General features: G+C 39.8%; 1 protein-coding gene across 3 annotated transcripts; it reads right to left on the bottom strand.

Annotated features, from left to right (window-relative positions):
- Positions 1 to 1,799: 1,799 nt before the first annotated feature.
- On the bottom strand, positions 1,800 to 10,442 carry LOC147236430 (serine/threonine-protein kinase ICK-like). 3 transcript variants are annotated; one of them, XM_086168737.1, is made up of 14 exons: positions 10,243 to 10,442; positions 8,341 to 8,603; positions 8,107 to 8,161; positions 6,782 to 6,903; positions 6,613 to 6,692; positions 6,352 to 6,484; positions 6,094 to 6,265; positions 5,302 to 5,469; positions 4,349 to 4,711; positions 4,047 to 4,252; positions 3,353 to 3,495; positions 2,969 to 3,085; positions 2,609 to 2,716; positions 1,800 to 2,483 (listed from the first exon to the last, which is right to left on the bottom strand). In XM_086168737.1, exons 2-14 carry the CDS (start codon positions 8,439 to 8,441, stop codon positions 2,332 to 2,334), a joined length of 1,920 nt encoding a protein of 639 aa, XP_086024863.1. In that variant the 5' UTR covers positions 8,442 to 8,603; positions 10,243 to 10,442; the 3' UTR covers positions 1,800 to 2,331. The 3 variants fall into 3 exon arrangements, with proteins under 3 accessions (XP_086024863.1, XP_086024872.1, XP_086024880.1); XM_086168746.1 differs by having other exon boundaries at positions 8,341 to 8,596; XM_086168754.1 differs by having other exon boundaries at positions 4,047 to 4,249; positions 10,243 to 10,441.
- Between the last annotated feature and the right edge of the window lie 681 nt (positions 10,443 to 11,123).

Below are 11,123 nucleotides of genomic sequence, written 5' to 3'. Positions count from 1 at the left end.
ATAGTCCAACATCCTTTTTCTTCGACCAAACAGATTTCGAGTTGCAACACCAAGGCCTTCTAGAAGGCTACAGTAACGCCAGCGTGTCACCTGCCCTTTAATTGGATACTCAGAGAGTGTGTAAGCCATAGCTAGCGGGCTGCGGCTGTAGCAAGCTGCATGAGCAAATAAAGTCGTGTCAATATAATAGCTAATTTGTCACGCCGTGAGGCAGAAGGAAAAGAGGAATTTGATGTTGTTGCAGATTTATTGTCAAAGACAGAAATACAAGGCGGGGTCGACTTGTCACATTAGCTTTGATGGTGATAGAAAAGGACTTCTTAATGGAGCTGAAGCGCACGGATAATCTATACAACAGAGTGATTGAACTCTTTGAGAGTAAGAAATAATAAGCATTTTTGCTAAGTAAAATGTTTCTATTTTCCAAAATAATATTGCAATTTTATGAGGATATTATTGTTCATGTGTGTCGTGGTTGTAGCTGTAGAAGGTGATTGGTGCACTCCGGGTTTGTGCACTCCTACACGACTTACCTCTGCAATTTAACAGCTCTTTATACTAAATGTCTGCATGATAAGATAGTTTTCATCGCCATAAAACAGTTATTGAGGGGCGGAATGATAAATGGAGCATGAAGAAGGCATAGGTGCGAAACCCACCGCCGGCCACTGGGTCCCACGCCCCAATATTAAACGTATTGCAGTTTAGTTTTCAGTGTTTTTGGAGTTGGAGCAACTCATTGTCATTGCACTGTGATCTGGCGTTCCTGTAGATTAACGAGAAATGAATATTTCACGCATACAACAATTCCCACTTGTCTTCACCAACTGAGAGTTCAAACGAAACGAGGAAATACAAAAAGAGGAAGGCTAAAAGGCACGCATGGGATTGGTCGGTTCTGACCAATAGGCGCGAATCTTGTTAATATGTTCCTGCAAAGCATCACGGGGAATATCCAACTACTTATAGAGTCGTCCCTTTTTTTGGACGACAGCGTTAAAACAAGGGTCCGGGTGTGTGAAATTCAAACTTTAACTTGTGTCACTATTGCTGGTAATTCCTCGCCATGATGGACAGTTTTGTGACCGTAAGTAAAAATGTTATTGTGGTGAAGTGGTATAAATCTGAGGGGGAGGAGCAGCTTTATTTGGATGTGAGGGCGATCTGGCTGCGACATCTGTCACCCCATTGATCGCTAGGGTTGATTCGGCTGATCTGGCTGGCTAGGCGGGTGTCCCCTTCCTCCCTCACCGGTCCGTGTGTGTCCCTCCCGAAGCCCCGCGCTCGGTGGAAGAGGACGTGGTGTCCAAGGACGGCCATCATCGGTATACCAGTAGCTACGCTCCCCTGCTAGAACCTCCAAACAAGCTCAAGGCCCATTTGTAGGAGAAACGTAGGGAAGTCAAGCTCCAAGCTTCAGGCACATCCAAGTACGGCGCTGCACGTGGCAGTCTGCCTTACTTTTTAAAAATTTTCATTCACATTACTTTTAATGATTTAGTGTCGGAAAGAACACATTCGATTATATTTTTGCCCTATCAATTCCATGGTGTAATTTATAAAATTTGTTACCTTGGCTTTATAAAAGCAACCTTATCCTGCTTCAGTCTCACTACTAATCCAGAGTGCAGTGAAAAAAAGAAATACAGCAGGAAAGTCGCGTTGTGAGTTGATTTTGCTTTTCAAATTGTGATGCAGAATAGAGGCTCTATGATCATACAAGTATGCATCCATAACATCTGCAGACAATGCTTTGATTATTGAGACAGAAGGAGATAAAATAAGACAACACAGTTGCATTCAATTGGATGCTTTTATACATGTGCCTTGTGTTTTGACAGCTTTATAGAAATGGTCCCACGGAAATTAGAGCATTGACTTGAATTTCATTGAAATTAAATAAGTTTACCATCAAGACAAAAGCATCAGCAAAACATATAAAAGTATATGTACATAGGTAAACTAATAAGTCAGCCAAAAAAAAAAGGTTTTGACAGAGTATAATTTGCATGATTCAAACAGCTGGGTAACCATGTTTAATGATAAAACTTGTACAAACCTGAGGGTTAACCTCAGCAAGACGGAACTTATTTTATGGAAACACAAAATAGGAGGCGCAAATGTGAGATTTTGGCTCATTGCATTCAATCATCTACATACCTTAAAATACACAACACCCATAGTACATGTGATTAAACAGAATTTATTGCTGTGTAAGATGTATATACAGAGTTTGATTATAAAACAACTAAGCCTACTCTTTGGAGGTAAAAGAGTTTTAGTAGCGCAGCTCTTTCTTCTGGGGTATGTGTCAGAACCCCAGGGTTGCCACTAGTGGTGTCCATACTTTGCTGACCAATCTGTTCTCCCAGTGATGTTCTGTACAGGTGGGCGTGGCAGCAGGCCTGTGGTGCTTTTGTTGGCCATATGCGTGTTGGTAGACGTGTTCATGCGACTTCGACCAGACCGCCATGTTGCATAATCTAAAATAATAGCAGATCAGAATTATGAGCGCATGCATGTCTTTCAGGAATGAAAGGGTCCAGCGACACCCCTCCATAACTCAAATGTTTTACTTGTAACAGGGATCTGTAGAATGATTCTTTACTTGATGCTGTTGATTCTCCAGAAGGAACCTGATGTCTTCTCTCTCCTGCTGACCCAATGTTTGTTTTATAAAATGAGGGGATGTATCCTCCTTGGATTGTATTTGTGCCTTTCAATAAACAAAAACACAGTATTTAGTCTCAATCTTATGGATATAAACTTACGACTTGTTTTACTTTTTTAAAGCAGGGATAACTAGGCCACAGCGAGAGGACTGTTGGGAGTCATCGGGGTTTATGGACAGTGTGGGTTTTACAAAGCTAGTTATGTAATTTGTTAAAAAAAATCTGAAACAAAACAATGACAGGCTGCGTTTTTCAAAAGTGAAATATACCAGGAGTGTTTTTGAAAAGGTTTTTACCATGAGCTCCTCTAGTTGGCAGGGTCCCTCCAAATGGAATACTACTGTTGCCCCAAAGATGGCTTCCACTCAAGTCTTTACCAGCATTCATAACCACATTCTTTTTTGTGCTGATTCCTAAATGTAACACAAAGATTTTGTATATTTGTATATTAAAAATGTAGCTATTTTCCACTAAACATTTTCACAAAAGTATTACTATGAAACTAATGAGTCTCCCTCATTATCAAAAAATAATCTCTAAATTGTTCACTAAATGGCTTACAATTCTCAAAAAAACAAACAAAAAACATTAAAAATATGAAGCACTTTGATAAGCTACATATATGTTACAACCTGGACACTGATTTCTTCAGTAACTTTAATTATATTCTAACTCTTTACCAGGTAAATATCTGGATTGCCTCAGGTAGTGTTGTTTTGCAGATGCAGTCCTCAATGGTTCTTGGAATGCTGACGACTTGTTCAAGTTTAACGGAGATTCATCCTTTCCATTCGGTCGACTGAAATCTAGAGCATGGTTGTATCTGAAAGACAGAAGGACCTCTGATCAAAATAAAAGCCCTCCAAAATGTATCGATTTAAGGTTAAGTGTATTAAATGTGTGTCTAAGTGATTTTCCCAGAGAGTGTGACTGATTTCTCACCCTCATAGCACCACCAATTCAGCCATTCTATAATGTTGGTGAAACTTAAAGCATTATTTTCATTTTCATATCTTAACAGAGATGTGCTCCTTTCTGTCCCCTTTTCAAAATCGACTCAGTGCAAAACCACTAAAACCCATAAGGTAGTCTATCGTGCTGCATGTCATAAACTGACATATGCATCTCATAAACAGGTGTGATCTGACTAAGAAAAGGATATTGGATATTGAGTTTGATAATATTGTGATTTTGATATTTCAGGCTGATGTGCCAACCTAATGAAGACTCAACTGTAATAATGATCCTGCTGTAACAGAGCCTGAGATGGACCTGTTTGTAGTGATGCTGATCTGAAGCTACAACTCCTTCATTCCATTAATATATACATTACTGTGCCAAATCCTACAGTAAGATACAAGATCTGAGCCTTACCTGCTCCACCCCTCCTCCCCCTGCTTTGTCTTCTCTGTGGAGTTACTTTCCCCGAAAATACTTAATGTTGTCAGTTCAGGGTCTTCGTAGTCATCCCAGTCTTCAGCCTTGAGGTGTCCTGTGCCAAGACCCCAGCGCCGACTGCCTCCTTTTGGTTTCAACTGGTAGCTCAGCAGGTTTGTGTTCTCCGACTCTTGTCTTGTCTGCTGATAGCAACACCAATCATAATGAGCGTTAAATGCATAATCAAATATCGGAATCTTGAGCACCATCACCTTGTGTGGTCAAACCGCTGGCCGCACCTTACTCTGGACGGCCTTGTCGCTGATGTACGGAAGATGAGATTTGCCGATGGTATGCTCCTGCTTCAGAGTGTGCTTTGGTTGGTACTCTCGCACCCGCTCTGTGTGTCGTTGGTAGACTGGGGGCTGGGCAGCTGCTGGTACAGGAGATGGCTGGATCTGTTGCAGAGGTCTGGTGGGGGAGCAGTGGTTTGGAGGTGGGGGCTGAGAGGGGGGCACAGGCTTGAGCAGCAGCGATTGCTGCTGCAGTGCTTGTAACGGTGGCTGCTGTGGTAAAAGGCCTGGCTGAGGTCTGCCCTGTTCCATAATCTGCTGAGGAGTGCCCAAAGCCTGGCCCACATGGAAGTAAGAATACCTGAGAGCCTGTGGGTAAAGTATATAAATTAAAAAGATAAGATTTTAAAGGATCATGCGAGGAGACTGGTGATATATACTTTAATCATGCAGCCAAATAAATAAAATCATATTTGATTAGACTGCTCAACGAAAGCAGGACTGGGGAGGGTGATCAGTCACTAACTGGCTTTGCCGGCTCATCTGGAGAAATTGAATACGCTAAAAGGAAGCCACTTTTGAACCCAAAGTATATCCCTTTCTCTGCTAATGGGAATTAGTTAAAACTTCCCTTTTGATTTACGTTCTCTAAAGCATTTTTACCCAATACATTTCCTGCAGTATCACTTGCTCCATCTTTAAACATGTACATCAAAGTATTGGCTGACTTTCCTGTAACTGCAGACAATTTTTTTTTGCAATTTCTTTCTTATTTTTAAAGGGAACTACAGTAGTTACACATACATATGCTGTTTTTCCAGTCAAGCAAATGAAAATAAGTTAAAAATACTTAGATATTCAAGAAGTGGTCCACAAAACCCAAAGAAATAATGCTGTGCAGATTTAGGGGGAACCTTGCTGACACCTAGCTGCAGTAACAGCTCGTAGCCAGACACTACCTGGCCTGAAGCTGGTCTTTTCTGAGGATCCCACTGGAGGAGGTCTGTCATCAGGTGGATGGCTTCAGAGCTGGCATTTGGGATCAGTGTCTTCAGATTATTGGGAACACACTGAGGCCAACGGAAATTCATAGCGCTAGATAACTGGTATCCTTCTGACCAATCGTCCTTAAGGAGCAAGAAAAGGCACTGGTCAGTCATCACTTTATAAAAAGTATTTCTTTATCATATGGTAACATCTAGGCATTATTACAGTGTCTACACTGGAAAATTGGAAATTCCACAGTACGTAGATATTGCATTACTACATTCTCAAGCATTCTAACCAACTACAGTAGAGTCAACTAAGCATTCTCTTTGATGGATAATCCTAAGCCCACAATTAGATACAGTTGTGATTTAAAATAGGAAGACTGAAAACATTGCATTATTTTAGGCATCATTTCTATTTCTTTCAGTTTCTTTTTCTGTTTTGTAAAACGGAACCTATGACTGTTTCCCTTCTGATGTGGACCTGCAGATGTTGGGCCTGTTAACAAGCGAGACAATCATAGTTTAGGAAACTGCTGCCCCCTTACGGGTCTAAATCTAACTGACTTTAAATTTCTATTCAGATTTACAGCATCACAAAGCACAATTTCAAAATTGCTTCAAGCAAGTCATGTTTTGTTACATCTATACCAAAATACCTATTCTATCTGGTATATTAATTTTAAGTGTATTTGATTAATTGTGGTATAATTAATGTTATTATGAATTAATTTAATGTAACTGTTGACAGAAAAATATTACCTTCTTTGGTGTCCCCAAAACTTGGCAAATCTTGAAAATGGTGTCTATTTCACTAGAACCGGGGAACAAAGGCCTAAGGGTGTAAAGCTCCGCCATGATGCAACCTACTGCCCACTGGTCTATGGGTGAACTGTAGGATGTGGATCGTAGGAGCACTTCCGGTGCTCTGTACCTGATCCACAGAGAACAGGAGGGACAGTGAGGTGAAGAGGGTGTGATGTGAAACAAATATTTGGAGGGGTAATCTCTACTGCTCACCATCGAGTGGAGACGTAGTCTGTATACGGCGGGCGGGATCGGATTTCACGGGCGAGCCCAAAGTCAGCTATTTTCACCAGCTCTGGGCCCATGCACAGGAGATTCTCCGGTTTCATGTCTCTATGAAAAAACCCTAAAAGAGACACATTAAATCTCTATTATAAAATGCAGGCCTATAGAGGGGTTACACTAAAAGATACAAACAGTATAGTCCTGCTATAGTTAAGGTTGCACTTAGATCAGATTAGGAATTAGAGTTACCATGTTTGTGAATGAATGCAAGTCCTTGAAGGATCTGGAACATAATATTTCTAATGGTCGATTCAGGGAACAAACGAGTTCTGAAATAAAACAAGAAAAAAAAAGCAATGAACAAGTTGTAAAATTTACTATATATGGAAAAAAGAAGGCACATTAAAACTATACCCACCTGTCTTTCATGAGCTGATACAAATTTTCCTTCATGTATTCAAATATAAAATACAAGTGGTCATTTTCTCGAATGATCTCTTTAAGTTTGATGACATTGGCATGGTTGAGTTTCTTTAAAGACTAAAAGAGGAAAGAAATATTTAAGAAAATGTGAAATGTTTGATTGAAAAAGTAAAAAAAAGAAAAACACCAGTAGAGGGGAGATGTAAATCTAACCATGCTGGAAAACACACATATATGCACACACAAGAACCTTTCTGCAGCAAATTCAAAATCCCTTACACTTAAGTTTCCCTTAAGTGAAATTTGTATAACTACCACAGCAAGAACAGAATGCAGATGGCTGGAAAATCAGCGGGGAGGGATTTTTGCTAAGAGTATACAGAAGTACAAAAGGGCAGAGAGAGTGATAAAAAGCAGAATGATCCCATGCGCTGGGCTGATGAGGGCTTAACCATGTGTAACCAAAATTTTAGTAAGGAGGATTGAGATTTCACTGATTGACGTGCTGAATTCATAATCACATTAGCAAACCCAGAGGACTGACGGGTTCTGTGGATGCTTTACTTTAAGGTCAAGCTCTATGAAAAGGGATGTGTAAGCTTGGGGTGGGGACAACAGTTCAAGATCAATAGCACACAAGAATCACCTCCCCCTCTCAGAGCTGGTGTTTGACTTTGTACTGTGAAGACATTTAGACAGTAACACTCTGAGCCATGACAAAAAAAGAAATGACAACAAAGCTTAGAGTTTCTGACAGTCGGTTTAAATCTGTCTTCATGTTATCAGCGTCATGGCACATAGTCCCTGTTTACAAATATATAATGTAACTTCTCTACTCTGCATCACAATTTGACAAGCAAAGACAACTCACAATGCAACTTTCATGCTGTATTTCTTTTTTCACTGCACTCTGGATTAGTAGTGAGACTGAAGCAGGATAAGGTTGCTTTTATAAAGCAAAGGTGACAAATTTTATAAAATCACACCATGGAATTGATGGGGCAAAAATGTAATCAAATGTGATTGCTCTCCTAATAAGTGGAAGTCTTGGCACTATTGCAACCACAAACAAGAACAAAAATAACCAAAAGGCACCAAGCTTAGTGTTGCCATCGCCAGCATATGATGCTTTCACTTCTAGACATTGCCTATACACCGTATTTTATTCTGCAAATATGGACAATTCACTACTCATTCTTTAGAGGAAAGACTGCAGATGCATGTGATCTAAGTACCCAGTTCACAAGAAAAAAAAACAAAACTCATAAGTGATTGATCCTTAACATGGAATAGAAATAACATTTGAAAATTTAAACAAACCTTAACTTCCCGGAGGTCCATACATTCTTCCCAGGAGTAGAACTTCCTTTTCATCCTAAAAAATACTATCACAGTAAGCTCATTTGTTGATCAGAACATTATACTATGTGATATATTTTTTTAGCCTCTGTTATACTAGAAAATGGCCAAAGCATTCTCACTAGATGCTATTCAGGTGGTTCAAATGCATTGGTAAAGTGTTATTCACTAGAGAATCTAAACACACACACTTACTTCTTTATGGCAACTAGCTCCCCTGATTCCAGATTGCGGCAGAGGATGACGGAGCCATAGGTGCCATCCCCAAGCTGTCTGATGGTACTGTATTTAATCATAATGCTTTACTTTCCATACCACCACCCAGGGGTATATGATAACTAAATGAAGAACTGAGATGTGTTGGCCTCCTGCTGCTAAGTGCAACAAGTTGTGAAAACAGCCGAAGATCCTGTGCTGAGCTGAATGACTCATGGTGTCATAGGCTTGCTTCCTGCGAGCTGAGAAAAGTGTAATCAGTGGCAGGTTTGTAGATGATACAGCTTTAATAACTGTGACGTGGATTCACACAACTACATTAGGTAAACATGTCTGTGGAGGTTGTCACTCATCCCGGTCATGGTTAATTCTTGTCGAAATCTTCTTGTCTTCACAACTGGACTTCAATTTCTAAACGTGAAGACGTTTCACCCCTCATCCGACAGGCTTCATCAGTTCTGAACTAAAGAATTCATCATGTAAACTTGGATAAATCACAGTGGTATTGTAGTCCTGTATTTTCACTGTCGCAACCATCTGAATTAAATGAGGACCACAACAGTTTCTAAAATGAGCATTCAATACATCATTCCTCAACATTGGATCCAAGCTAACACATTTAAGTATGTCACTGAACCCTTAACTGTGTTAAGGGTTCAGTGACATACTAGGAGGAGCCGGTAATCGAGCCAGGAATGTTCGGTTCCAAAGATGATTGCTCTGAGTGTGTGTGTGTGTGTGTGTGTGTGTGTGTGTATACATAATACACACACAGACACACACAGACACACACACACACATATATATATAGAGAGAGAGAGAAAAATTGAGGTTCCTTCCTTATTCAAAATTACATTGTAAAGGCCAGTACTATACATTGTCTGTTCTTTTTCTGAAGGACTTGGCCATACTACAGAATGATGTGTATACTGTAATGAAAATGTTATCCGTTTAAAAAAAAAATCTGCATTGAAACTTGTGTTCCGAGACAATATGTTTATATTTATTTACTTACACAAGGGATGCATTAGGTGTGGGGCATATTTTTGTTTACCATGAATACCATGGTAATTCAGTAATGTCCCACTCTTAATAATGCAATAAACATTAGAGCAGGGACCACTGTTTGAATACACAGTACGCTAATACAGTGGGGGGATGCTGCTTCGCTTATTTATCCTTAACCCCTCTGACAAAGTTGATGAATAACATGTGACAAAGATCTGTGCAGCTGTGTTGAAGTAAATAATAGCAGGTTTCCGATGGGGACCCCTTAACATGCCTGCTACCCAAAGAAAACTGACGAGTGGCCCTTCGTGTGCCTGAAGGTTAACGCCTCACCAACGTTAGCATCTAAATTAAACATCACAGGCGACATTTTCTGTAAAAAAAAAAAAGATAATGGCTTCAGTCAATAACATCACTTACAGACTGAGTGCTACATTACACTGGAGAAAACAGCACGATGTTTACATCCTTTTCTAGAATGCTACTATAATTATTTCCTTTGATACGGCTATGCTCATAGCGCTCTGTAGCTAACGTTATGTTCTGGTTTAGCATTTGGTGATTAAAACATAGATATATAAGCCGAGGTATACACTGAGACTATCGTTTTTCTATAAAAAAAATACACATGTAAGTTTTAAGGTGTGACTTTACGCCCTAGCTTTGTTTCATCAAAAACATGGCTTTTTTAACTGGTGGTAGCGTGGCTGGTGGTAGCAAAACTGAGTTAAAACAGCGTTAACTGGGGTCCAGCAGTGAGTCCACTCTTGGAAATAAAAACAAAATACACGATGACAATAGAGGCAGTGGCTTCCCTTGAATGACTGAGGGAAAGAAATTAGGGGGGGAATTAGAACAAAAAAAAAAACTCACCCTCTCCGCATCAAGTCCACAAGAAAACATAGCCAAGCATTAATAGCCGATAGTCAACAATTGGTTTAGCGGAATATTCATTCCACTGATGACAGAGTCCAAATCCATGTCGCACCATCAGCACTGTCCGGGACGGGCCCTGCCGTCGGAGGGGTCGTCGTAATCTCGCGTTGCAGTAAAAACAGCCTGCGGTTTTATCATAACAAATCACAGCTCCCAGCCACCAACAAAGATGCACAGTGAAGTGAAGATGCTACCTTCCCTGCCGTGTACACGTCGTCTCACTTTTACAAACAATGCGGTTATAAAAAAAAAGTGAAAAAAAATAAAATAAAAAAATAAAAAAAACAATGCAATTATTGTTGACATGCAACCCATGTGCCCTGCTTTTTTTGTTTTTCCTAAAAACGAGTGTATGCTAAGTAAGGGTATGGAGACATATTATTACCACGCCTTGGCTGATTTAGTTTACAAAAAAATGATGCTCATGGATACAGAGAGTTCAGGAATTATGCTTGGAATCAATGCACGCTGTTACTTTGATTACTCAATTGCACTGTTTGAATATCCCCTCTCTAAATTTTGATAACCTGACAACTCTCAAGAGTATTACATGGCCTCACAATTTGGAAACCTGGATTTTTTTATGAATTAATTTATTTGTTTGTTTGTTGTTCTTGTCTGTATTGTTTACAACATGAAACCTATAATTAAAAACTATGAATTTTCTTTTGAAATTATATGTTGCAAAAGATTGTGTCAGAATCTGTCTTTCAGAGGTCTGGTTATGAATCCCTCACCAAGGCCACCTCAAGGTAAATGATTGTATGATAGCACCAATTGAATTCCAGTTTGTTTGACTTTATAACTGAAGGGTTTTT

The sequence above is a fragment of the Fistularia commersonii genome, chromosome 2 (genome assembly GCF_037954325.1).
Source record: "Fistularia commersonii isolate RoL2024-O1a breed Wild chromosome 2, RoL_Fcom_v1.0, whole genome shotgun sequence".
NCBI classification, from domain to species: Eukaryota; Metazoa; Chordata; class Actinopteri; order Syngnathiformes; family Fistulariidae; genus Fistularia; species Fistularia commersonii.
The sequence above is the reverse complement of the archived record's forward strand: the minus strand, read 5'-3'. Positions and strand labels throughout refer to the sequence as shown.